The 27,818-nt window shown below is 40.5% G+C and overlaps 1 protein-coding gene across 2 annotated transcripts in view; it reads left to right on the top strand.

Moving 5' to 3' along the window:
• pparg (peroxisome proliferator-activated receptor gamma) overlaps positions 1-26,365 on the top strand; it is a 31,874-nt gene extending 5,509 nt beyond the window's left edge. For both annotated transcript variants that reach the window (XM_061070640.1, XM_061070639.1), the window contains exons 2-9: positions 11,938-12,234; positions 12,581-12,747; positions 15,092-15,230; positions 20,039-20,238; positions 22,145-22,259; positions 22,675-22,868; positions 22,981-23,224; positions 24,848-26,365. In XM_061070640.1, coding sequence (XP_060926623.1) covers positions 11,943-12,234; positions 12,581-12,747; positions 15,092-15,230; positions 20,039-20,238; positions 22,145-22,259; positions 22,675-22,868; positions 22,981-23,224; positions 24,848-25,095 — 1,599 coding nt within the window. In that variant the 5' untranslated portion in view covers positions 11,938-11,942 and the 3' untranslated portion in view covers positions 25,096-26,365. The remainder of the gene's footprint in view (positions 1-11,937; positions 12,235-12,580; positions 12,748-15,091; positions 15,231-20,038; positions 20,239-22,144; positions 22,260-22,674; positions 22,869-22,980; positions 23,225-24,847) is intronic.
• The last annotated feature ends 1,453 nt before the right edge of the window (positions 26,366-27,818 follow it).

The following is a 27,818-nucleotide window of genomic DNA, read 5'->3' as shown; positions in this document are numbered from 1 at the left end:
TACTTGACAGTGCTCATAATTTTTAAAACACTGGGTATTTTAATTGAGACAAATGTAGACGTTTGCGGTTGTAGACCCCTTAATATTTGCAGCTGTCAGAAACAACATAATTCTTTAACTCTAGCTAGCTAGTTAAAGATACTAACGTTAACTCTGGGAGTTAGGTAAAAATGCTGTCTGACTTTTTATTGTTTCAGAAACTGAGACTATGCTTTCATTTTATGTATCAGTACTGACGTAACTGATATTAACTTACTTAAATCTAATGAAGAGCAGAACTCTGATAGCATTCAAGATCAGCTTATGCACAGCATGGATGTTCTCGTCAGGAATGGGGCAACAAACTAATTCAGGTATGCTAACCCATTACCTCAAAGTACTATGGTAGTACTACTACTGCTCAGTTGAGGGGGTCAACAGCAGTCAATTGTTGCGCCAACTCTGACACATATATTTCCTTGAACCTTCCTTTCAAGACAATTCAATATCCGTTTTCTGTATATACCTTTCCCGGCAAGTCCCAGTACATTCTATGAAAGACTGGTACGTCATGTGTTGTTTTGTTATTGTCCAGCCAAACCGAAGCTGTGGGCGGATCACTCTCATCTTTTCCTCTCTACGTTGAGGAACAGGGCATGAACCTTCCCACATTGTAGGCTACCTCTCCCTCTTCCTACTGGGGAGTCCTCCTCTTCCTCCCAGTCTCCACCCTTTCTAAACCTCATGTGTGAATGTATATGATAGTATGTGCAAGCGTGCGAGACAAAGATAGATTGGATTTGACTTATGGAAGGAGGGCCCCGGCACTGTGCTTTGTTTATGCTGTGCACACGTGTCCTCATGCATACATGTCTTTCAGTCTGACAGCATTGCACATACTGTATATGTATTTGTGTGTGGTTTGTTTGTGTGTGTGTATGTGTGCGTGTGCGCGTGTTTGTGTGTTGTAGGCCTAGACAGCATGCACCACTCCTTACCCTTATCCAGCAAGGAAGCTTTTGAGGCTCAAGGGACTTGTCAACCATCAACTCATGACTATTTAAAGGAATTAGGAGAAAGTTCATGTCCTTAGATTATTGTGAAACCCACAGATTCCCAGAGAGCAACATATAGACTCACGCCTATAGATAAATATACTACAATAATAAGTGCTCTCTCTTTCTGTGTGTGTTTATATACTGACGTTCTTCAGTGTGTGTATGGCCTTGCCCATATCTCAGTTTCAATAGTAAGTCTATCTGTTCCAATGTGCTTGAATCCCCTTCTGTGGGGAAATATATGCAGCGTCATTTGTGTGTGACCTTAAATGTGCGTCTTTGTTTGCAGAAAAGAGTTCGATATCTTTATTTACTATCCCCCAGAGTGCTGTTCAGCGGAGTTTAGTCCCCCTGTGATACAAAGCCCACCTCATGCTCCAGTCACAACATGATTCTTCACGATGACTAACAATGGATAATTACATTTTTACACAATGACCAAAAGACGGATTGACAGATTGATTAGTTAGATTAAACCTTTTTGTTTTAAAGTTGATGCAGTTATGTTGTTAGAACAATATGTGGTGTTTCCTACATTATTACAATTAGCTCAGATCAGCTTGAAGCAGATTGTAATTGATGAGCTGCTTATAAATATGTCTTGACTGATGATTGGTGCTGTCATTGTTTGAAACTAGAGCTGTCAGTTTAACGCGTTATTAACGGCGTTAACGCAAACCCATTTTAACGCGAGTTAAAGCAGAGCTGCAGCTGCAGCTTCAGTATCTGTGTTCGGATCCAGTCTGACCTGCTCTCGCTTTTTGTTTTAATATTTCGCCAACTAAAATATATATTTTTAAGCTATTGTAGCGTCCCGGCTTCCACAGGACACGGAACTTCTTCGTGGTTTAGTAGCTTTTATTATCCTCTACACGGACATGTGCACTCTGTCACTCGCACACATCAACAACGCTTCACTTCCTCATTGTAGCCCCGATCCCCGAACAACCCCATCCTATTGGTCCAAACAGTCACATGTTCCACCCAGACCCCTTCACTGACCCTCAGACATCAGAACGCTCCTTCAACACAGTGTTTTACTGAACATACGTCAAAACCAAACATAAACATAAACCCAGTCTGTTACACTATTAGGCTGCAGCTATATGTTTTTATTAATGTCAAAATAGGGTACTTCTTATTTCATACATTTTCCACAAATATGGGGAGGACTCAAATAGCCCTACAAAGTTCTGTGTTTAATTTATTTCAAAGTAGGCCGGCACTTGCCTGTGTATTTTGTTTGTTTGTTATTTTGTTGCTTGTCTGTTTGAGTAGCTGGCTGAATGCAAAGAAGTAGTACGCTTACCTTTTATTGGTAACCTAACTGTTATGGTTCATTGTTTATGAAATAAGAGTCCTGACTGCTATGTTCACAGCAAACTTGAATTTTTTTTAATATAAAGCCATGGTTTAACTGCACTATAGGCTGAGTCCTTGTTTACCTGAAATGTGCACTTCATAATTTTTTTTTCTACCGCCCTGTTTGGCAATGTTGTTTTTCAATAAAATAAAACATTTGCATAAAGCAAGCCAATCCACTTTTCCATGTTGATAAGAGCATTAAAACGAAAGTAAAATTATGGAAAAAAAATAAATGAAGGGACATTTAGAATAGATACAAATTTTCGATTAATCGCGAGTTAACTATGACATAAATGCGATTAATCGCGATTAAATATTTTAATCGTTTGACAGCACTATTTGAAACATTTGATCAAGTTCTGGCTTATTAATGCTCAACACGTATGCAGAACCGGATGGAGCTTTCTGTCTGTTCTCTGTGTTCGTTTTATCCATATTTGTGCATGTTCTCTGAAAGCTAAAAGTCGGTGAGAATCTACAGGCGTCTATACGATGTTGCTTCGTTGTGGCGCAGAGACAAACAGCCACTTTTGCATCTTTCTTAAGATGTACATTATCAAAACCTCCTCAGAAGGCGGTGCAGGTTCTGGTCCAGGCCCTGGTCATCTCACGCCTCGACTACTGTAACTCCCTCCTGGCAGGTCTACCTGCTACTGCCATCCGACCTTTGCAGCTCATCCAGAATGCAGCAGCTCGACTGGTTTTTAACCAACCTAAATTCACTCGCACTACTCCGCTCCTCCGCTCCCTACACTGGCTACCAGTGGCTGCCCGCATCCGGTTCAAAACACTAGTACTCGCATACCATGCTGTAAACAGATCAGGTCCAGTTTACATCCAGGACATGGTCAAACACTACACACCAGCACGTTCTCTCCGCTCTGCTTCAGCTAAACGACTCGTTCCTCCTTCACTGCGAGCTAAACACTCATCAAAATCACGACTGTTTGCTGTCCTAGCTCCTAAATGGTGGAATGAGCTCCCACTCGACATCCGGACATCTGAAAGTTTACACATCTTTCGCCGAAAACTAAAAACCCACCTCTTCCGACTGTACCTTGAATAAAAAAAAAAAAAAAAAAAAAAACACTTTTGAAAACTAACACTTTGGTAGCACTAAAATGGCACTTACTTATAGCACTCTGTAGTTTTGCTTTATTTCGAAGAAATTTTACTGTCTTGATTCTTGTTGTTCTTGGTTTGTACCCTCAGGGTTGAATGCACTTATTGTAAGTCGCTTTGGATAAAAGCGTCAGCTAAATGAAATGTAATGAAATGTAATGTAAAAGCGTCAACATCTGGCCTTTTCCCAGGTCCCTTCAAAAATTGCATGCTCACAATGAGCAGAGTATATCTCTGCAACTACAGGGTCTATATCAATAATATTGGTATCTATATGAAGCAATATTTCTTCAGAAGTCTTAGGGTTTGTGTTGTTGAGACAAACTGAACACTCTTGGTTGAATACTATTAATTCAAACAATGTGAACTTGTGTGACATGACTTCACTCAGCTAGTTCATAAAGTGTACTTTCCTTCTATTTAACCAATTGCCGAGGCAGACAGGCGTGTTGTTGAAATGTTCAGCTGACAGAGCTGACCTGTACAGAGTGGCCTGCCAAAGAAAACAGACCCTCAATTGGCACTGTTGGAAGCAGGTGTAGCCAAGTATCTGTGTGCAATAGTATCCGTTTTACAAGATACGCCTGTGCATTCTGACCACGTGACAGTTATTTGACCGTGCCTCATCATCAGACTCTGATTCTGACCTCATATAGGGACCCTTTGTCTTCCTTGGTGGCTCTGGTTCCCTGTTCCTCTCTAGTGGGCTGTAATGCCTATTTTCTGTGCCTCAGCATTCCACTCCACTGTCACCACACCGCTTCCTTCTCTGCTCTGAGCAGGAACCTCAGGTTCTTGAATCTGGGACCTAAAGCCTCAAATCATGCTAATGCAACAGTCCTTGTGATGATATGACTGTTGATCTTTCCAACCAAGGTCAATCGTCAGTACCCAAAATGTATTCTCTGTTACGAGTGAATAATTGATGTCTTAGACTGAATCTGTGAATCACCGAGTCTGCCGAACTCCTCTTTGTTATTTCCCTTATGTCAGGGTCACTTTTGTTGCATCAGTTTTGCAGGTAAACGTTTGTGAATACCTCCCCCTAACATAGTCACTTAAAATATTATTGAAGCAGATTGTCACAGTTAATAAGGAGAAACATCTCTGTTCTGGCAATGTGTTGCGATCCTTACTGCTGATATTTATTGAGTACAATTTGAGATAGTCTGCTGGCTTACAGCCTAAACTACTTCTAAAGTATTACCACTGCCAAAGAGGTTATGTTTTTATTGGTGTCTGTCTGTGTGTCTGTTCATCTGTTGGTTCGTCTGGTTCGTCTGTCTTGATTACTCAAAAACTACGTAACGGATTTCCATGAAATTTTGTGGAGGAGTGGGGCAAGAGACATAGACAAAATGTACAAAACGTATTGTGAATGCGGGAAATCTGACTAACATCCCTCGTATTGGGGCTGGAAATCGAAATCTAGAAGAGACTGCTGTTTTTTTTACAGTCAGGCTTGTGTTGTGTTGGTATTGCATAAGGTGGCAGGAGTGAGTGCGTCACTGCTGTCACACACTGAATGACTGATCGGAGAGAAGTGCAACCAGAGAGGCATGATGAGGTCGCCTGTCACGGTGTAGCAACAGGAAATCATCTGCATCTGATGTCTACCACCTCACACACACACACACACACACACACACATACACGCACACAACCACGCAACCATAAGCCGACTCTGTAGCACACACATACAATAAACTTTGTTTATATAAAGGAGCACACATACAAAAGTATTCCCTGTATGGTTATTCAGAGGTATACACACATTAAAATAATGAGGAATGAAAGACCCACACATGCATGCACACAGACACACACACACACAGAGCACATGATAGTTAGCTGACTGAACTTCTGCTGAGTCCAGACTCTGGTAGAGAGAAAATGTGTGTAGTTCTCTTTCTATTGGTCATCACTTCCTGAGGAAAAGCATGACACTAACCACGCACACACACACACACGCATGCACACACATACACCCACAGTCTCTTCTCCCATCACTATCACTTAGTTGCTGGTCACTGACACCACTCTTGGGAGGAACAGGGTGAGTGGACTGTCCTGCACTCTTTGTGTGTGTGTGTGTGTGTGTGTGTTTGATTGTTTTGTGTGTGTAGCTGCCATTTAGCTCATTGCTCTGAATTAGTGCATGAGCTATAGGTAGCTACAGTGGAAGAGGTCATTCTAATGTCACTGTACATCTGATAGAAACGCTCTAAACTGTCAGATCCCTGCGGTGAATACAAACTGTACATTTAATCTTGATGTCTGGTGAGTTGATTTCCTCTTCTAGTTGATTAGAGCAGACATCAGTGCTTATTACTGAGATACTGCAGGTCAATCAGTTTTATTTGAGATGCAGTTTGCCTTCTGTCCGACAGTGAAACACTTCGTAAGATGGGTTTTGTTTGCAAGAACACAGTAATATTGTGATCATTTATTTAAACCAGCCCAAAAACCTGCTGTTCAGAAACTGATTCAGAAACTTTTTTCCCTTTTTAAAGAGCAAAAACTTAATCAGTAAATGGGTCATGTGATGTTGCTCCATTTTCTCCAGACGGTCTTGTCCTTTACTTTGTCTTCTTGTGTGTGCCTGTGTGTAAATACACGCACCATATCCTCTTTTTGAGTAGACCCAAGTTGTTAAGACATATTATGTACCAATTCTTTTAACATGTCTAAAATAATTACATCGATGTTATATTTTTGGTTTTCTTATGTACTTACAATATCATAAATGTTTCGAAACATTTTCAAAAACAAAGCGATCCCAAATTTTATTCAAGGTGACAGGACGTTTAATTTTGGCCATTAGCATATCTGCTATCCGTAGCTTCGTGGGTCTCTGTTGTAGCGTCGGGGCCAAACGACACAATGTTTGACCCACTTTCCTCACTTTTGAAGGTGAATAATAACAAATAGACAAAAAAGGTTGTCTGGCTTCTGTTTTAGTCAGAGCTGAACCCAGCAGACAGACACAGTGGTGTGAATCCTCCCACTGGGCCAATCTTTGAAGTTTCATGGGTAAAGTTAGCAACAATCAAGCGAGTGGGTTTTCAGAGGCGAAGTGACTCTTGCGTGTTTTGTTGAGAGGGCAGCTCAGTCCTCGAACTGACACTTCAGGTGCCCTAGGTTTTCCATTCCTGTTTGATCATGTAGGGGGAGGCCCATGCAGCTACACTGTGGCTTCACACAACCAAAGATTAAACAAAGTACCAGTTTCCTGAAGAGTGAAGCAGGATGTCAGCTTTACAAAGCCTCCTCTTTCTCAGCTGAGCTCCTGTTGAATATCATTTTTAGTCAATTCAGCTGCTGACAAATAAACCGGATCCTTACCACAGCCGCATGTGATTTTATTTTCTAGTACCCCACAGTTTCCCCTCGCAGGACTAACCAGGGTAAAATGTTTGTTTTAACTGCGCTTCATCTTTTCAAAGAAGATGTGGGGGACGACATGGCAGACGTGAGGGCGGGTGCATCTTTGTTTTAGTCACTGACACTGAAACACATGCTGTTTCACATGAAGAGGTCAGGAAGTCACAGAGCTCTGAGCGCACAATACACTCATTCATAAACACAGAACAACTGTGATAATATAAATTGCTTACAGTGCAAAAAATGCTTGACTAAAGAGTGTAAATATAATGATATAATGATAGAGGCAACAGCGAGAATACTTTTCAAGTATTAGATTGATGTTTAACCTCAAACAACATCACTAAATATATTTTTTCTTTTCCAATTAATTTCCATCAAAATGAACACAAAGATCAAAATACTGTATATTTTCATATTTCCACCAGTGCTTGCGATGGAGTGAAAGCCTGTTGTGCGATTGGTGGTGCCATTCTCACCCTCTGACAGCGAGGACAGTTTTGATCGAAACAGAAAAGATAAGAGCGTTAATGCATTTGAATGCAGCAGGACAGGTTCTGTCTTTTGTCACTCACCTTGCTAAATATACCAGACCGGCTACTATGTTGCCTCCTGTCTGTCCTGAGCTACTCCTCGCTCTGTGCGTTTTCGGCTCCTGACTGTAGAAACGACTCCTGCTGTGTGGGAGTGAAGGAGAAGATGTGATGACAGCACTAGATATGTTTTCTGACTGCAGGGCTTGGTCATTCTGAGCTTTGTTTGCATTCCTTTTTTTGTTGAACTTCTGTTGAGCTGTGTTTTCCTTCTTAAGAACTCTTTTGTATGCAACCTGATTCAATAAATTCAATTAAATTCCACATTCAGAGGTTCCAGAAAAGAAGCTCAGCCTCTCTCTGTGCTGAAATCTGATCCGCAGCCTTTGCTTCAGTCCATTTTGGACCGTGTCGTTGCCGTTGTGGGGAAATATGAACGTTAAAAAACATTTCATTCATTTTGCAACTTTGTCCCTGAAGGGAAATATTTCACATCTCGTTGTTTGACCTCTAGCTTCCACCTCTTTTTCCAGAGCTGCTGCTTTGTCAGGCTGTGAGAACAGCATCAATACCACTCTTTAAGTTAACATTGTAGGAAAAGGATTTCAGTTAATAATCCAGGTATTGGGTCACCTTGCTCTTTACCTCTTGTCTCACCTGCACTATAAAGGGTCATACCTTTTGTGTTACGTCACATTAGTGCTCTTCACTTATATGTTACCGACCGGTTGATTCAATGCAGGCAATGTGAGTATAGTTGTTTTGTCTAAAACAAGTTTAAAACTATATTTACTTGTGTAGACTGGATCGGTGCTCCTGGACTGATTGTGTAGAGTTCACAATTCACAATTCACAGTTCACATACAGTTCAGTACCAGTAGCATTTCAGTGGCTGTTGTAAAGGAGGAATTTTGTACCATGAGTGATATGTGCATAGTGAGTCATACCTGAGAAAAGGTGTGTTGAAAAATCTACATGATTTCTACTAATAAAGTTGAGCTAATCTCACAAGACCCCTTTACTTGAGTTCTTGTCTTTGTATAATCCCAAGCTATCATTATATAATGCTTGAAGGTGATAAAATAAGTAATTTGCCTTGTCTGAATTTGTCTGATAAACACAGCAATGCAGCTTAATCACTTGATTGAATTTTACTTGCCATTTTTAAGTTGGAACATCTTGACAAAAGTAAATTTTGACAACTGAGTTTAAAATGCTACAACAAGTGGATAAAGTAAAAATGTCACACCAGATTTTCGAAACTTTTCTGAGTCAATTGTTTTGTCCGAGACTTTTTTAAAGTAAGAATGACTTGTCAAATTTTACAGTGTGTCTGGAGTATTGGTAATTGGGTGCTCCTTTTTTTTTTTTTTAACATTATCTTGCCAGACCTGCCTGAAGGTTTGCCGTTGGCCCTTTGTTATTATGTCATGTATGAGGCAATAGTTAATAGAAAGTCCTCCTACGCGCTGTAGTCTTACCTGGAAGACCAGTTCTGACATGTGGAAATCTGAGGAGAACTCTCACGCACACACAAACACACACACATGCACCCTCTCATATACACAATTATGCAAGCACAATCCACTGTGCATAAAACCTGAGTAATCATCTGTCATGTTTTGTCATATCTGACAGTTTCTGTGCGCACACAATCACAGACACAAACATGTTGATTCAGTGCTTCACAGACAATCTCAGGAGAGAAATTACAGCACAAACTTGTTTCACAGTCGGTTAGAACATCATTAACGCTGCTTGGTTTCACTGGCTGCTGCAGCTACCTTGTTTTTTTATTGTGTTGGGCTCTGAGCATGAATTTCCTGAGATCAGGGGTTTTTCCTTAAGCCTCTCGAGTGCCGTTTGATTTCTTGAAGCGGTCTGAGGATTCGCTCTCTGTCACCGCTCTCACTTTATCTCCCTCTCTCTTCATCTCTAGAGCCTCTCTCTCTCTCTCCCACTAGATTTCTATCTCTACATGACTTGATGCCAACCAGGACACAGTCGACTCCAACGCTGTGTCTGTTTTAGGTTTGGATTTGCTGGCAACCAGCCAACAGATGAAAAAAGTAGCCAGGTTTCTCTGGTTATTAATAGTCAGCATTTTCCCCCTTAGCAGCTTCCAAGGCAGTGGAAGCTACACACACACACACACACACACACACACACACACACACACACATACACACTTTCTCTCTCCTGAAACAATGTCACACTGGATCTGAATTTTAAGTGGATCCGCAAACAAGTAAAAGGAAACAATGGAGGATGTTTGTTCCACAGGGATGTTTTGCAGAGTAATGTGAAGCCATTTTTATACCTGGTACGACGGTGCCATCTGAGTTATTTTAGTTCTGTCCTGTTGCATAATTCAACGCATTCTTTGTTACATGTTTTTTTCTCCAAATTATGGACTCTAGGCTGATTAGAGGAGGTTTATTTTGAGGTCCACTGCTGGTTACAAAAGGTTGTTTGGCAGGCCATGTAGCACAGTGAACCTTTTACTCTATTAATTATTTATAAACTGTTGCTACTTTTTCCTTTTCCTTTTCATAGTTTCTCCAGTTTAAATCAGGGTCAGGATTCCAGCACAACTTCCTCCCTCGTAAAAAGAAAAACGCGTGGGAAAACTCAGTTGTTTCAAGCAGAGATATATAGAATGACTTGTGGATCAGCTATTTCCTTCCTACAAGAAGTGTTCACCACTCAAATGTTCCATGAAAATGTTTTTTAATGGTAATAGTTTAATGGATACTATCAAATCCCAAACCGGATGTAGGGAATTAGAACAGATCATTCAACCATCACTCGATGATATGTTACTATAATATGATGAACATGTGCATCGTAATTCATTTTGCTGATATAAATGCTAAAAATAACTTATACATTCATTTCAATATTAATTTGCCTTATTTGAAAGAATAATATTTTTTTTCTGGCCCCAGTTTTTAGTATTCTGTGTTTACACTTTCAAACAGCTTTGGTAACTTATTATGTTTAAAGAGCCAAAACATCCTTTAAACAACAAATTAACCGTATACTATGAACCACATAAACCTTTCCTGAGTCCCCAAACAAACCCTTATACAAACGTGCCCTTGATTGTAAAGCCTTGCGTGTGGTTTGCTCTCATGTGGACTGAAGTAACCTCTGATGGCTGGACTTTGACCTGCTCAGCTGACTTCTCTCCTCCAATGACGACCATCTGAGTTAGATATTGGATGGACAGAAGAGCTTTCACTAATCTTTATCAACACAGAGGAATATCTAGAATGGGATGTGGAATAGAAATGAATGTTAATTTTCCACATGCTATTCATGTTTCTGTTTCTTAAGTGGCAGAGTTAATATAAGATAAGACCACGTCTGTGATATATTGGTGAATATTGGTGATTCTCATGAAAAGACAAACAAACAAAGAGTTGATCTTTCTAACAAGTATTATCTGATTTAAGTTCACACAAATCAGTGCCCTGACATGTCACTGCATTACAGTGCACTTTATTTTTAATCAATCTTGTATATGTTATAGTCCTTTTACCACTAATAGTTACTCGAGCTGCAAATCCACACCTAAATATAGTCCCCAACACATGCACTACTTACAACTGTGTGAGTAATGTTAACTAAAAACCACAGTGTCCGGGTATTTTAGGAAATGTTTTCAGTGTGGCCTGTTTTTCAAAATTCACATCGTCTGAAAGTACTGGGCGAGACAGATAAAGCAATTAGGTTTGGAGGTTGATTTATTGTCCAAAAAGTACATCATTGGCAGCTGTCTACACTTGACCAAATCATAAGCTTTGCAGTAAATATTAAATTCATTTGCAGAAGCCCTGGAATGCCCAGTGTCACAGCAGTTTTCGATGTTCACCTGATACCGAACACATTTCGCTCTCAGAACATACAGGACGTTCCAGTCAGAAAGTCAGATTCCTACATCCTTGGCCTCAGACAGACGGAGGCTCAAACAGTCTTGCTTTCTGTGTCCTTTGGTTGGGTAATCGCACAGCGAGCCACCCAAACAGCAATATAGGGAGATGGTGTTTTGAGCTGAAAAGTTCTTTAGTTCGCCTTGTACTCCCTGTGACACAATCTGCCTCCCTGTTTACCAGATAACAGACAAACTGCCAGAATGAGCCAGAGGACCGGGGGAACTCATCACAGGGATTGTACGCCAGTGTGTGTGTGTGTGTGTGTGAATTGTTTATGTTTTAGATATTTTATTTAATCATTAGTAAAACTATGTTCACTGCAGCGTGGGCTCGTCTGTGTCCATTTTCTTTGTCATCTCTTTCATTTCCTTGTTTCTCTTCTCTTATTTAGCTCATCCTCCCTTTCCCTCTCTGTCTGCTAAACTAAATCCTCTTCCTCCCCTCCTCCCCTCTCCCTCCTTCTTCTCGGCTTGTTTTCTTTTTTAACAAGGCCACACAAAGTCAACATAGGATATTGCATCAGCTAACTATTCAATGCCTCATCTCTCTCCTCCGCAGTCGACATGGTGGACACCCAGCAGCTCCTGGCCTGGCCTGTGGGTTTCAGTCTGAGCGCCGTGGACCTCTCGGAGCTGGACGACAGCTCACACTCTCTCGACATGAAGCACTTGGCCACGTTGGACTACACCTCCATCTCCTCGGCCTCCGTCCCTTCCTCTCTGTCTCCCCAGCTCATGTCCTCCATCTCTCCCGTCGGCATGGCCTATGACCCCAGTCCGCCGCAGAGCGAAGAACACCTGACGAACATGGATTACACCAACATGCACAGCTACAGGACAGAGCCGAACGTGCACAGTAAGTCCGCTCCGTGATGTTGATTAAGTTCCTTTGTCTGTAAGCAGAAAATAAGTATAACCTGAATCGTATGCAACTTATTTCATCAGTTCAAGTTCTTGCAGAAGAAAGTGTCATGTGAATATTCAGGTTTACGAGCAGAGTTTGTCAAGATATTAATTTGTACATGTGCTGAAATCATCAGTTAGAGATTACAGGACACACATTTAAAGAAACAAGGAGTATTAAACTTAATCTGAGCATTAAAACTAAAACTGGATTTAAGAGGTGAGGGAAAAGTTAAAAAAGATTTTGTCTGTCTTCCTTCTGCGTTTTCCTCCCTGCCTGATTATGTTTCTGTTCTCAGATTCAATCAAGATGGAGCCAGAGTCACCACCTCAGTACTCGGACAGTCCCGTGTTTTCCAAGCTCCAGGACGACCCGACGGCGGCATCGCTGAATATCGAGTGCCGGGTGTGTGGTGACAAAGCCTCAGGGTTTCACTATGGCGTCCATGCCTGTGAGGGCTGCAAGGTATGACTGAAAGAAAGCATGAGTGGAAATGCAGTATGTAGATTACGGGATTACAATCCACCACCTTAGAGTCGTGTCAGGAAATAGTACGGGGTGGGTGTTTAGCTATAGCTACAGCAAAGTCTTGTTTCATGCCAGCCTTCGCTTCTCTGTTACCGCGTGTTACTCTCAGGTGAAATGGGTTGGTGGAATCAAATCTTGATAAAGCATGAAGATAATTTTTTTTGATGTCTGTCACCTCAACCACAGGCCCGAAACATTTTCCACCCTGCGAGGACTACAGACATACAACCAGCCCTTTAGACATTCTCTGTCTGTCTGTTGTATGAATATAAATAACTAATAGAGTGTCGGGGGTGGGGGATTCACATGTTTCCATTTTCTTTGAAATATTCAGACATTGAAGGAAGAGTCGCTATAAAGTGTGGCATCCGTCTCTGTCACCCTCAGCAGGTTTCATTACATTACCTTTCATTTAGCTGACACTTTTATCCAAAGCGACAATGAATGCATTCGACCATGGGGGTACAAACCCAGAACAACAAGAATCATCAAGTACACATTTTCCTCTCGCACCTTTAGGATGCTCAGCTTTTCTTTGAGACAACAATATATTATGTGTTGTAAAGGCTTTACACTTTGAGAGTGTTGCACTAGACTCCAGATAATTGGAAGGTATTTTTAATATTTTGTAAAACTTCGTCCATGGCCCTTACTAAACCATATTTAAATCTACTAGATCCGGATTATTGAATGAGCACCACATTGTACCTTAATGTTCCTGATTTTTTTCCTCAAGATCCATGAATGATTGCCTGGGAAATCTGTGAAAATCTCACAATGTCAAAGAAAGTGAAAAAATCCTGGAACCATCCCTTTGTCCGGATCTGTGCCAAAATCATTCCACTAACTTTTATGACAATCTGTTAAGTAGTTTTTTTGTTATACTGCGGGGAAAAAAATACCAACCAACAAAAACACAAACGAACAAGGATAATTAGAGATTACCTACAATTTAATGCAATTTAATACAAAGCAACCACAGCCTTGACCATCACCATAGAGCGGAGTCTCTGTGGCACTGTCAGAGCTGTTGTGTTGGATCCATTATAGTACAAAGGTTTGTGTTTTTCTGTCCACTACTCCAGTACCTCCAGAGGCTGAATGAAGGTGAGGTACAGTAGTCATTGTTCTTCTCGGGTCTCAGGGGACACTCACCAGAAGAGGGGGTTTGCCAAACAGGCAAACACTTAATTGTTTCTAAACAGAAAACATTCTTTAATGAGGCGGGGTCTTGACCCCCTTTCACTTCCTCCTTTCTAAAATAACCTGCGATTTAAAAAAAGGACATGTGCGTATTGTCAGAATGAGATGCCAAACCCTCCGGCCTCCAGCCACCTGTGGACTTTTACATAAAGCTTAAATAAAGTCCTCCTGGTTTCCTTTTTCTATGCCATTCAATTGTTTCTATTAGCTCTCTGAGTCAGCCTAGTCAAACAGCCATTAACAAACATGTGACTGTGTGTATAGCGTGTTCAGGAGTTTGACCATGGCTGTGGAGTTAATAGCTGAGATAAGTGTGAGTCTTATGGCTGCTTTGGTCCTAAGGTTAAAAACATCAAAGCAGAAATCCACCCTAAAATACAACCCACCTGTGGTCAGTGTGGCTGACTTCATCGCAGATTACAGAGAACCAGAAATCTAATCTGCATCAGTCAACAGAAACTTTGTGCTGCTTCACAAAAATAACTGATAATGAAAACTGAATCACAACATTTGAAAAACAAAGTGGTTATTTTATCTTTTGGTGGGAAATTCAATTGCAATTTCACTATGTCTCTTTTTTTGTAATATCCCATCTTTTTTTTATTGTGGCAGCTTTATTGTAGTTACCTTCGCCAATGAGGTTGTTTTTTCACCGCTGCCCTTTTGACGTTTGGTTTGTTTAAAAGCAAGATTACACAAAAACTATTGAACCGATTTCCATGGGTGAGGGAAGAACCTATTACAATCTGGTGTGGATCTGTTCCAGGGTGTGGATCCAGGATGGGTTTTTCACTCTCTTTAACATTGTGCGATTTTTCAACATTAACACCATTTTGGTGCAGCGTGATTGAATTTAAGACTGTTGGGCTTTGGCAGAGGAAAGTGCTCTACTGTGTGTTCTCTGGTTGTTGAAGTGTTTTCTGTGTTAATGAGACACAGAGAGTGTCAAACTAACAAAAATACATATTTCATGTAGAAAGGGGGGCAGAGTTACTTGAGTAGAGCAAATGTAAAAAAGACAGATGACTGCAGTGATAATACGTGTACATAAGTAATGGTGCTGTTTTCTTTCTCGTAGGGTTTCTTCAGACGCACTATCAGGTTAAAGTTGGTGTACGATCACTGTGATCTCCACTGTCGCATTCACAAGAAGTCCCGCAACAAATGCCAATACTGTCGCTTCCAGAAGTGCCTTAATGTCGGCATGTCACACAACGGTAAGATGATGATACTGTCACTCTACAAACAAGTATTATTCCACTACAATCAAACATTACAATCAGTGTCCTATCACTGAATGTAGCGACTGCATGATTAAGTTTTCACTGTTCATACCGCGGACATAAAGTTGTTTTCACTGTTTGGGGGACAGGACTGAGGCCCCCAAAACATCAGCTCTCTTACACTCACTATAAATACACAGATGTAATTTCTTTGAAATTGTGGCCCAGGAAACACCTCCAGGCAGAGCAGCTCCTCTGCCTCTGATGCCCTCTGAGAACAGCAGACACGTCTTCACCACACTGCTGCCACAGGTCTCTGAGGTGCGGTGGTGAAGAGAACACCTGCTGCTTCTTCTGCGGCCTCAGGCCTCTTTCGAAAGCCTCTCAGTTCCCATCACACATGGAAAAAATTAAACCTGCCACACCAACAGCACAACTTAAAGACACAATCGTTACACCGCAAAACAACCAATGGCATTAACTGTTATGATGCGCCGGCATTTTCACTGTGTACCTGCATAACCAATCGTATGGGTGGATTTCCATAAGGCTCATTATTATTTGTACGGTATACATATACATCAGTGAGTGTTGTTCGTATATATGTGAACAGCTGAAAACACAAATGGACATTGGTTTTGTTTCCTCCTGCACCTTGACAACATGCAAACGTAACCTGGTGTAGGTGATACAAAGAGAGTGCACATGACAGAGAAAGTCTGAATTTTGTTGCTGATGGTTCTGAAGAGACATTATTGAAAGAACAGTGACATTTATTGGCAGATGAATAAAGTCAAAGACTTATTTGAAAGGACATTTTTCATATGTGATCCCTGGGCAAATATTTCACAGTAAAAAATACAGTAAGATTCAAATGAAAAAGATAATTATATAAGCATGGGGTTACTCAGGTATAAAATAAAGGACGTTATTATGATACATCGCCGGCTTATCAACAATGTTCTCTCTGATATGAAGCAAGTGGAGTCACCTTCTGAAATACAAGGTAAAAGCTCCACATTACACATAAGTAGAGAAGTCCTGTACAATACAATTCTTTCTCCAAAGGAACACCTTCGCCTTCACCCATTTCTGTCGAACAGCTTTTGTTTTGTCAGCTCATCACCTGGCACATCTGTATGTTTTCCATGACGGCGTGGGAATGCACAGGTCATTCCTGAGCTCATTCTGTCGCTCTTGTTGGTTTTGTTTCATCTGTTAGGTTATGACAAATTATATCCTCTCCCTCTTGGGTGACCTTTAAAAATTCCAGTGTTCAATTAAATAGCATCACAGTGTGTGTGGGCGGGCAGTGAACGTTTGCTGCGTTATGAATGAAACCTGTTAGCTGTTTGTACAGATGGCTAACAAATGAAAGGAAAGACTCTGCTGGAGGGAAAGGACCCGACTCTTTTAAAACATAATTGCTCATTTGATGATTTGATGATGGTCTAAAATCTCCCATTGAAGCTCCATTGGGTTGAAAACTGGTAACCGCGAAGGACATAGAATATAAAACATTTTCTCCATAACTTTTTCTCGTTCTTCCTTTAATTTGTCACGTTTCTGTACTTCAGCTGAAGTCAATAAGTGACAATACAGGAAATATTTGCAGGGATCAGTGTGTGTGTGTGTCTGCACCGGAACACTATGATCATAAAAGACTTTGTCTGATAAAACGTATTCGCGTGCAAAGACAAGAAGCTGACAGGACAGGAAACAGGGTTATAAGTTATACAACCCTTTATCAAATGCTTTATTGTCATTACCATCTACCGCTATGTGTTCACTCACTGCAGCTGAGCTCCAACCCCACACTCTTCTCTCTGCTGCTGTACTTAACCCCACAGTTACATAAACAATCAGAAGTTTGTGAATGAGAGGTCATTCCCACTTTCTGTGCCAAATCAGCTGGCCGGACATTTGACGGCCTTGTCCAGCATCAAATTCCTCTCATCCACAGTGACTGCAGCATAAGAGGGAACAGTTCAAAACACCAGTATGGAACATGAGACCTTTACAATTGTATCCGTATTAACATCTACCCATGTTGTTTGCTCTATGTAGAGCAACTGGCATTTGAGAAACTTATGAAACATCATAATTTGGTTTAATTTTTTTAGTCTCTTTAAGTGTAGACATTCATAAAATGGGAGGACTGTACATATAATGCTCTCTAGGGTTTTAAAAGAAGTTGTCCATCAAGTCCACCCACACAAAAGTAATCTGTCTTATTCACACATTCACACCCTGGAGACACAGCATCAGGCGCAGTTAAGGTTTACTGAAGGACACTTCACTGATGATCTAAAAAATTAATCAGGTTTCACGCCTTTCCTTAAATTTCACGTAAAATTACAACTGATCCACTAGAAATTTGATGAATTCCTTAAATCTGACTGATTCTAGATGTTGGCCCAAATTAAACAATTCTGTGTAAGTGAGGTTTAAAGACTCTTTACTCATTGAGGAGCTGTTTTTCAGCTTAAGCAGGCATTCAAAAAAAGAACATTTTATACTCAGTCAAAAGATTTTTTTTCAAACATGGTTGAGTTTAACTTGAACATGAGCACGGCTGACTTGAAGCTGAACAGCCCAGTTTTAGCTTTTCTTATGAAAAGTTTATTTTTTCATTTATCTTCATGTTTCTATCCTCGTCTGTTTCTCTCCTCTGATATTCCTCGAGGTTTCGTGCAGCACTTTGAATGGGTTTGTACTAGACCAATGATTGACATCTGAGGAGTGCATAGACCTCAACTGATTTCTCCAACCTGCTGTGTCATTACTGCTGGCCCGTTTCCAAGGTGGTGATATGGGCCAGTTTAGCCTGTATTCATTTGCTTAAGGTGTGTGTTCATCACACAGTCAGCATTACACAACCTCAGACGCACACACGCGAACATAGCGCCCACATGCTGGAATGGAGAGATGAATGACTTCCACTCACAGAAAAAAAAGGATGTTTCACCTTTTCATAACTTCCCAGCATCAATTTCATTTTAAGATAAATTACAAAGAATATTTTCACAGAATTCTGATCTCAGGATTACTGCATCTTTATTTATAACGTTTAAAAATTCCTTGTAGTAATAATAAGGAAAAGTTTCTATCATAACAGAGGTCTCATAACTGCCTGTTTTTAATATCAACATTAATGAATAAGGTAAAATCACTTCACAGCAGTTAAAGGTGACATTGAGTTTAAATCAATCCTCAATCCTCAACCTATTTCTCTTACATGTTAAAACAGTATATGTGCTTTCATTATGGCTTATTAGAAACATTGTATAAAGTGAGTTTTAAAATAGATCCTTTAAAATGTGGATAACCATGTACAGAAAAAAAGTTGAAGTCAGACCAGGCTCCTTGGTAGTTATTGATACACAGTGTAATATTATCAGTGGGAGCAGGTGGAAAGAGGAGGAAAATAGAGATTTTGTTTTAAAAGGTATGAGACAGTTTCTCAGGTCAGGAGGTTTTGCAGTGATCTGTGATAACACCGTCATTAAGGTAAACTACCTTTTGTAATCGCTTCATCAGACACACCTCGTAAAATCACAGCGTGTTGATGTTGAGTCATGTTTGAGAGAAAGGAGCTCTGATGTGATACCAGGAGTGTACAGTCTTTTCAAATGACGAAATCTTTCCTAACACATGTCTGGGGAATCTTCAAGATCTCCCGTATCTGAATTTCAAAATTCACTTTAATGTGCTGACATCTGGGCAGTTGAAAGCTACTAAACACTGGTATTATGAAAAGACAAGTTATGAGAAAGAGTCCCAAAAGTCTTTTTGAGCAACAGCTAAAATAAAAAAATTGTCCCTCTGAAAGAAATTGCTCCACACTTTAAGCCTGACAGATTTTTGGGTGACCCTAATACCAATATGCTATTACCAATATTAATACCGATATATCATCCAATATATATAGCCTACATGGAAAAGATCTTGACAATGATATCTAATTCAGTATTCATAATTTTTTCTCAAACCCTTAAAAACAAAGAAATGCAATTGAGGGCTTTGTATTTTACAGTTTACTAATAAACTTTATTATAAGTAAAATAAACATTTTCATATTGGCCCACATCTGCAAACAAACACCGATATGGATAAGTCTGTGAAAGGCTCATATCGGCCGATCAGCCAACCAACCTGGACTCCATTCAAGTGTAATTAGTTTGCTGTGGGTAGTACAGCATTGAGTATTAGATAATGGACCTGATTCATTGATCACTGTCCAAATAATAAAAGATCTGATAAAGTGATTTAACAACCATGGCTGTAATTGGAAGCAGTTTGAAAGATCTGCAATAGAACTAGAATAGTGAAAATCTGCAATTATCTCACTAAAATAATACATGAATTAGTTTAACAACACATTTGTTAAACTAATTGTTGTTTTATTGAGAATATCAAGGCTAATGTTAATGCCAATACTGCATGGTGTGAAGTAGTGTTACATTTTGACAGTGGCCTGATGTGCAGGATTAGGTTTTGAAGGCAACATTGTCCACTGGTGTCAGTGTCCCCTGTTGTTTTGATGGCTAATTAAGATGAGGATTAAAAGATCAGAACCCGATACACCTCATACGGTGTGTCACTGCTCCTAGGGCCAGTATATCCGGGCTGTTCAAAAATGAGAAGGGTATGAACTGTAACCTGTAGAATCTGTTTCTTGAATCTAGCATGTGCAAATTAGCTTTTAACTGTCTGCTGCTTTATCTTCCTGGCCTGGCAGCCTCTGTCTTTGTTTATCTGTTTGTGTTCTGTAATGCGTTTCTCTTGATTCTGTTTCCCAGCTATTCGTTTTGGCCGAATGCCTCAGGCAGAGAAGGAGAAGCTTCTGGCGGAGTTCTCGTCTGACATGGAGCACATGCACCCGGAAGCAGCAGATCTGAGGGCCTTGGCCCGCCATCTGTACGAAGCCTATCTGAAATACTTCCCCCTCACCAAGGCCAAGGCTAGAGCCATCCTCTCTGGGAAGACCGGAGACAACGCGGTAAGCAGCACTGCCTCACTGCCTTCTACTTTACTTTTATTTTTACTATTTACTATACATTAACCATAGTTGATAATTAAATTTACATACAACATTTATCTGTATTCACAGGCTGTTGTAATTCATATTTAAGCTGATCCTTTCAGGTGTATTTTCAGATTTAAGTGGCCATGACCTTAACTTACCTCACGTACAGTGGTGGCTGCATTCCTCTCATTAGTTAAATTCCGGAGCGACATCAACATTTACCTGAGCTGAACCACTGGATCAGTTTCACGTACATGTTTGACCTGAATTTTAGCAGTTATCATATAAAGGGCATAAGAAGCCTTGATCCTGGGTCACTCAGTTCAGTTCACATGATTTTTCGAAGGCGGCTGATCTGAGCCAAATGAACGTTCGGTCATCAGTGGCCAATCGCTATGTTTGAACTTCTCAATGAATCAATTCGAGGGGCTCACAGATACATAGAAGACTCTGACTAGTGCTGAAATAATACATAATGTGACATATCATTTATTTCTGTGTGTTTTTAACTTCACGTTATGAGATGTTGAATCTCATTATTTAAAGAATGTGATACTAGTTATTGGCACTTCATTTGGAGACCAACTTTAGCAGCAGTATCACAAGTTTTCTTTTCCTTTTCTTTTCTTTTGCCTCTCTCTCTAAAAAGGCTCAAGTTCAAGGCTGCTCTGAATCTCTTTGGTCTGCTTGTTATGACTGTTCATCAGAGTGATAGCAGCCGAACGACACTGAATCCTGTGTTTGCATAAGGGAGTCCTCTGTTATATAGTCAACCACAGTATATTTATATGTTTTCTTAACATGCAGGGCCTTGATGTGAGCTCACTCCACCTGCACTCCATACACACGCATCAGAGGCGAAGGAAGAAAAAGGGTTTCAGTGTCACCCTTGTTAATTGCAGTTGTTTGCTGAATTGGTTCGTAAGAAGGGGAAGACGACTGTGATGTTTTTGTGCAGGCGACATTTAAAAAAGCAAAGCTGAAAGTGGATTCCTTCAATTTCAGTTTATTCTTTAATAACACCAAATTCACTCAGGTGGATATTGCAACTTTGGCCAAGTTAGGCTCCAACAAAAAAATGCAAGTGCACTGAATAGAGCAAAAGTGTGTAATGTTGGTGAAATGAACTTTTCATTTAAAGTTTGCATGTACTTCCTGTGCAGCCGGTTTTCTCTGAGACGTCCAGTTCACTCCCACAGTCCTAAAACACGCAGATTGGTGTTAGGTTAATTGGAGACGGTAAATCGAATGTGAGAAGTGTCTCTTTCTGTCTGTTGGCCCTGTGATGGGCTGGTGACCTGTCCAAGGTGAACCCTGCCTCTCGCCCTACGTGAGCTGGGATTGGCTCTGGAGCCCCTGTGACTCTTAAAGGATAAAGCAATAAAGATAACGGATGAATCTGCCTTTCCATAAAATCTTATGGGACATGACCAAAGGAAGAACCCATTTAATTTAGGAGCGCATGAGGATAGGCGAGTAGATCCAGGAGGGACGTCTCATTATTCATGTTACCACTCTGACAAGGGAAGATTTAAGTGTATGAATGGTTCTTTTCATCCTTCAGGCCACTGCATGTCTTTTACCAAACAACAGAACTTAATTCGGTTAAGCTTCATTTAACTGCAAGTTGTGTTTTTGTCTGCCTCTGACTGCATAGGAGATGTATTTACTTTGCCGCATGTGAGAGATGTGAAGTGTGATGAATGAGCCATGACCCACATGCATAGACATTGTATGTGATTACACCTGTAGCTCACCCGAGGACATGGGAGCTTACTTTCCACCTTTCTTTTTTTCTTTTGCTCTCTCCCAACATGTACTGTCTTACTCCCAAAAATTAACCCTTCCTTCTTCCATTTTCTTTCCTCTCTGCCTCCAGCCTTTTGTCATCCATGACATGAAGTCTCTAATGGAAGGAGAGCAGTTCATCAATTGCAGGCAGATGCCCATCCAGGAGCAGCAGCAGGCCTCTGTCCTCACAGCCGCACACGGAGGTGTGTGCATCATTTCGTTTTTTATCGGTATTATTTTTGTCAAGCAATATAACCAGATAATCTGATGATGGGGGATGATTTGAAGATCTGAAAAGAAAGTGTAAAAGTCATGTTAATATGCATCAGAAGCATTAATAAAAAAATACTGTATTGCAGAGTACAATGCTCTAGTTTGCTAATAAGATAGTTTATTGTCATCAATAGGTAAATGATAGACATTTTGAGTCATACTTGTATCAAAAAATAGAGATATATACATTATTTTCTAGTGGGGAATGCAAATCTCTGACACTGTTACTTTGGTGTCAGTGGTTAAAAAAGCCCGAAAACATTTCTCATTTGACCTAGTTTCTTTCCAAACTCTGCAGCTAAAACAACCACATCAGAGACAAACCTTTCTTTATTCAAATTTCAGGCCTCACAGAAGTTCACATGGGTTCGGATTATGGCGTCTGGGGAATGACGAGCATCAGCGGACAGGAGCCACAGAACGCTTTGGAGCTACGTTTCTTCCAAAGCTGTCAGTCACGCTCTGCTGAAGCAGTGAGGGAAGTGACTGAGTTTGCCAAGAGTATCCCAGGATTCACTGATCTGGATCTAAACGATCAGGTGAGATACAAAGGTTTCTCTTCGCTGAGCAAAGGGACCATTGAAACCAGCTGAAGATCATCCACTGAGGATCTTATACATCTATCACCTTAACCCTTTCCCCTTTCTATAGGTGACTTTGCTGAAGTATGGTGTGATAGAGGTCTTGATTATCATGATGTCACCTCTGATGAACAAAGACGGGACCCTGATCTCCTACGGACAGATCTTCATGACGCGGGAGTTCCTCAAGAGTCTCAGGAAACCTTTCTGTCAAATGATGGAACCGAAGTTCGAGTTCTCCGTTAAGTTCAACACGCTCGAGCTGGACGACAGTGACATGGCGCTGTTTCTGGTTGTCATTATCCTCAGCGGGGGTGGGTGTCTCTTTTTGCTCTTTTTTTCATTGTTTATTATAAGATTTGTCACAGATGAAATTACCATAGAAACAGCGTATAAGGTTTCTCTGTCAGTTCTAGTACAGATATAACAAACTAGATAAACGTTAGTGAACATGTTAGTGACGTTACGTTAATTTACTTCCTGAACCTCCTGACCTTGTGGTGTAACCATTGGCCGTATATAAAGATGGACGACATGACTATTACCCATAAGTGAAGCCAAACTGTCTCGATCTCCCGCTGGTGGCTGGCTAAAGTGCAGATCATAAACCCCCACCTCCTCCATGTAAGCAAATGGGACATGGGCCAAGTTAAAAAGTCAAAATATTGTTGTATGTTCATCCTTAAAATGTTTTAACGACTTTGCTTTTAGTTAGTTATCTAAAAAAAATTGGATAAAATGTCACTGACTGAAGTTGAGCGTATGAATCAGCAGAACCACAATATTGTGGCTCCATTCCCTGATCACTGCTGTTCAGACTTTGGCTCCAAATGGGCAAGATGGCGGCGTTTGTATCCAGGATATTTGAGCTTAATTTATGCGTTGTAGGAGAGAGTGGAGACACGTCGTCCATAACGTCTATAGTTTAAATATTGGCACGACATCAAGGGTTGCTCTCAAACTCAACAAGAAAATAAAAAGCAATATTTCTTTGATTTTTGCTTTGCTAAAGTGCAGAGAGATGTAAATGTAACCTGTAGTTTCTTTAATGTAGCTACAACAAAAATATTTCCTGGCAGAAATGTAAAATCTGAATAAGTAATTCCCCTCTGAATGTAAAGTGCTATAAGGTGGAAGCTGCTAACAATCTAAGTTATCATGCACACTATCTCCTGTCAGCCTTGACCTATATATCCGTTTCTTGGGAGACCTGGGATTTTTGTATGCAAGAACTGAAGTTTCACCAATTTAAACAGCAACTGCATCAAGTACTGAGAACAAATTACAGCAATAAGCTGGGTTTTGGAGACAATAGTTTGTATTGGTCTTCCACAGGCAAACAATTAATCGGCTGACATTAAACAAAGCCCCTTAACTAGTTTAGTCATGTGCTATCATTGATGATTTATATTAAAAATAAAGTATTTGGAGTTGTAGGAATGAACGTTTTTGCTGTAAATTAGTCCAGTGACTAATTGTAAATTGTGTAAAATCCTATCTTTCATGTCTGTGTTACAGAAAACCAAACTGACCCATTTCCTCCACCTCTTACTACGATATTACTGAGATTGTTTGCTTTAACGTGACTGGTTTGCATGCGGCTACTTGATAAAATTCTGGCCTTTAACCGGTTCAGTGTTAAATTATGACATTTAAGTTAATTATTAACTTAAATGACGGATTTATTGCTTGAAATAAAGATAACAGGGTTTTGTAAATAGCAATGATTTAAGGGTAGAGCTGGTCATTCTCACTATTCATAGAAATGTTGACCTAATAGCTGATAAAGGATAAGTTACGTGCACCTGTCATAATTCTGCCCATGTAGACCACCTTCCTCTGTTGTGTGACCTTTCTACTTTTCTTCCTTTATGGATCCGTACACGTGTTTTTATTCCTTTCTTCACTGTGTCTCAATGTCTCTGTCCCGCATCCAGACCGTCCAGGCCTTCTGAACGTGAAACCCATCGAGCAGCTTCAGGAGACCGTGCTTCATTCGCTCGAGCTGCAGCTGAAGCTAAACCACCCGGACTCTCTGCAGCTGTTCGCCAAGCTGCTCCAGAAGATGACCGACCTGCGGCAGATCGTCACGGACCACGTGCACCTCATCCAGCTGCTGAAGAAGACCGAGATTGACATGTGCTTACACCCGCTGCTGCAGGAGATCATGAAGGACTTGTATTAGAGTTTAACTGAAGAAATGGACCAAAAAAGTGGGAGGAAAAACAAAAGAGACATTTTTATTTTAAAATCACAAGCTGAGATGAAGCACTGTGTGCTCTTTGTGTGTTTAACACGACGGAGGCAGCCAGTCAGATGGGCTGACGGAGGGAAATTGAGAAAGGGATGTGGGAAGAACAGGAGGTGAGAAATCAAGGAAAGAAAGACAGAATGTGAATGTCAGATCTGGTCTAGACAGCAATATGTGAATAACTTGCGGCACGCAGTCATTAAGCTGCTGCTGAGCCTGGATATTTCATTATGAGTAGACTGCCAACTTAAATACAAAACTACCACCTATTGCACCAATCAGGACGAGCGTCGGTGGGTAACTGAGCGAGTGGGGACTTTCTTATTGGCAGGCTCAGGCACAGAATCATGAATGTTGGACACAGCCTGTTGCGAGGGCCTTAAGGAGAAATGTATCACTGGGAATATTGTAAACCTTGCATCACACAGTATCTGTCATTCATGTGCAGCTTACATGTTGCATTTTAACCATCATAGGCCGCAGCAGTGTATAAGTGCTTCAGTACCTCTGATGCAGAAATGCATTACACACACACACACAAACACAAACAATGCACAGACATTTTCTTTTTTAGCATCAGGGTGAAGGTGCCAACTCTTTTTGATCAGCTCTAACCAAAGACATATCAGATCATTGCCTGTATTATATTTTAATCTGGGTCACCTGCAGAAACTGTGAGAAAGTGTTGAGGCCAACATGTTGCCGCTATGAGGTCCACTCTTGAAATATGTAAACGCCACATTGTGCCTTTAAAGGAGACATATTGTGCTCTTTCAGTTTTTCTGGCCACGGTGGAGCCAGTTCCTCTCATGGCCTTCTCAACTGCTGCAGTCGCAATGTTCTCATGTAAACCTTTCAAGTAATTACCCAAATTAAAATTATGAATCTGAATATGAGCAGAATATGTCTCCTATGTTGTGAAATGAAAGCCATATAGAAATTATCATATATATTATACATATATAATGTATAATGTATATTCACTTGTATTATTTTCATACAGTTGTGTGTCAAGCACTATTGGCTTTAAGCCTTAGTTCTATTTCAAATTCTATAACTTGTTGAGTTATAATTTTTACAATGAAATTATGTTGTATCTACACAAAGTGTATTCTATGTCGGGGGGGTCAGTGTGCAGACAAAGGGATTGGTTTAATACAACTGAAAAAGAAATTTGTTGTAAATAAAATATTTTCTAACTTTTTATTTGAAATCTCTCTCTTGTTTGAAGCGACATGAATGTACTTGCACATGAACCGTACACCGACAATTCCAAGTAATGTCCTTGAAGGAGGACATTCTAGTCACCCAGGAAATCTGTTTTATGGTCATTACATCAGCTGTCATCCGTGTTTCTTACCAAACACACGCACACACACACACACACACACTCATACACCATGTTGAAACGATTGCAACATTTGCACTCTGCTGAACTGGAAGAGCAAAGTCTGTGGATACAGATTTGTTCAGCGAGCAGTGAGGGGGTCTATTTTTTTTATTCCTTTTTTTCGAGGGGGCATTACCTTTTGTCCTTATAGATACATTTATAGAGAGAGCAGGTTAAAAAACATATGATAGAGGGAGAGGGGGTCAGAGTCCGGGTGAAACTCATGAAATCACATTGAAGCCCACGACGCCGGTTCACCTCAACACACTGAACCTGTTCCTTTACACACAGCTGTCCTAGCATGGGGAACCATCTCCCAAGTTGGTTTCAGGAGGGAGACACCTTCCATCCATCCATCCATCCATCCATTCTCTATACTGCTCACCCTTTCAAGGGTCCCAGGCTTGAGCCAAATCCAGCAGGACATAGTGAGAGGCTGAGAGTTCACACAGAAACGCAACAGGCCAACCTGTTTTCAAACCTGGAGGCCACACCGTCCTGCTCTTTACATTTAAAGTTTAAACTCTCTTGTTTCTTAAAATGTATCATACGGTGAGTCCTGAACCATTAGTTATTCTTTTAAAGGCCTAGACTTCTGTTGGAATGGAACTTGTATGACGCACTCTATCCCTCTGTGTCTCTGTCTCTCTCTCTCTCTCTGACAACATTAAAACTTCTCCTGGGGCACCCCCACTCTCTTTCCTTCTTCTCTCTCTCCCTCTCTCCCCTTCTTCCTCCTCTCTCCCCCATTGTTCATCTTTCAACCCCACCAATTAGAGCAGGAGGCCTATAACTCCAAGTGTTTGCTCACTGTGGGAAATGTTGAGTTTAAAACAGACTATGGTCTTATCTTATGTTTAAAATTTCAATAGAACTGAAATCTTTTGAATGTATTACATGTTTTTTTTCCCTTTTCCCTCACAGACCGCATGCTTTTCTTTACATTGGTGATTTAATCCACCATTGAGACCAAGCCATTCTAATCTGGGTAAACTGTCTTTAGGATAACTCTGACCTGTTATCCTCATAAAAAACACTTAATTTACATATTATACTCATTAAAATGTATTTTATGTGTAGGATATTTTGTATGACTATAGATGTGCAGTGATTTAATCTAAAACAAAAAAGAGTGGTGTTCTGATAATGTCTCATTCAAGAAAGAAATGTAGTTTTTTCCTACATTTATTTTATGGAGCACAGATTGTTTTTGTGGTTTGTCTGAAGCTTCAGCAAGTAGTTGTTTTTGGTCGTGAAACAGAGGTAG

The sequence above is a fragment of the Limanda limanda genome, chromosome 4, assembly GCF_963576545.1.
Source record: "Limanda limanda chromosome 4, fLimLim1.1, whole genome shotgun sequence".
Taxonomy (NCBI): domain Eukaryota; kingdom Metazoa; phylum Chordata; class Actinopteri; order Pleuronectiformes; family Pleuronectidae; genus Limanda; species Limanda limanda.
The sequence above is the reverse complement of the archived record's forward strand: the minus strand, read 5'-3'. Positions and strand labels throughout refer to the sequence as shown.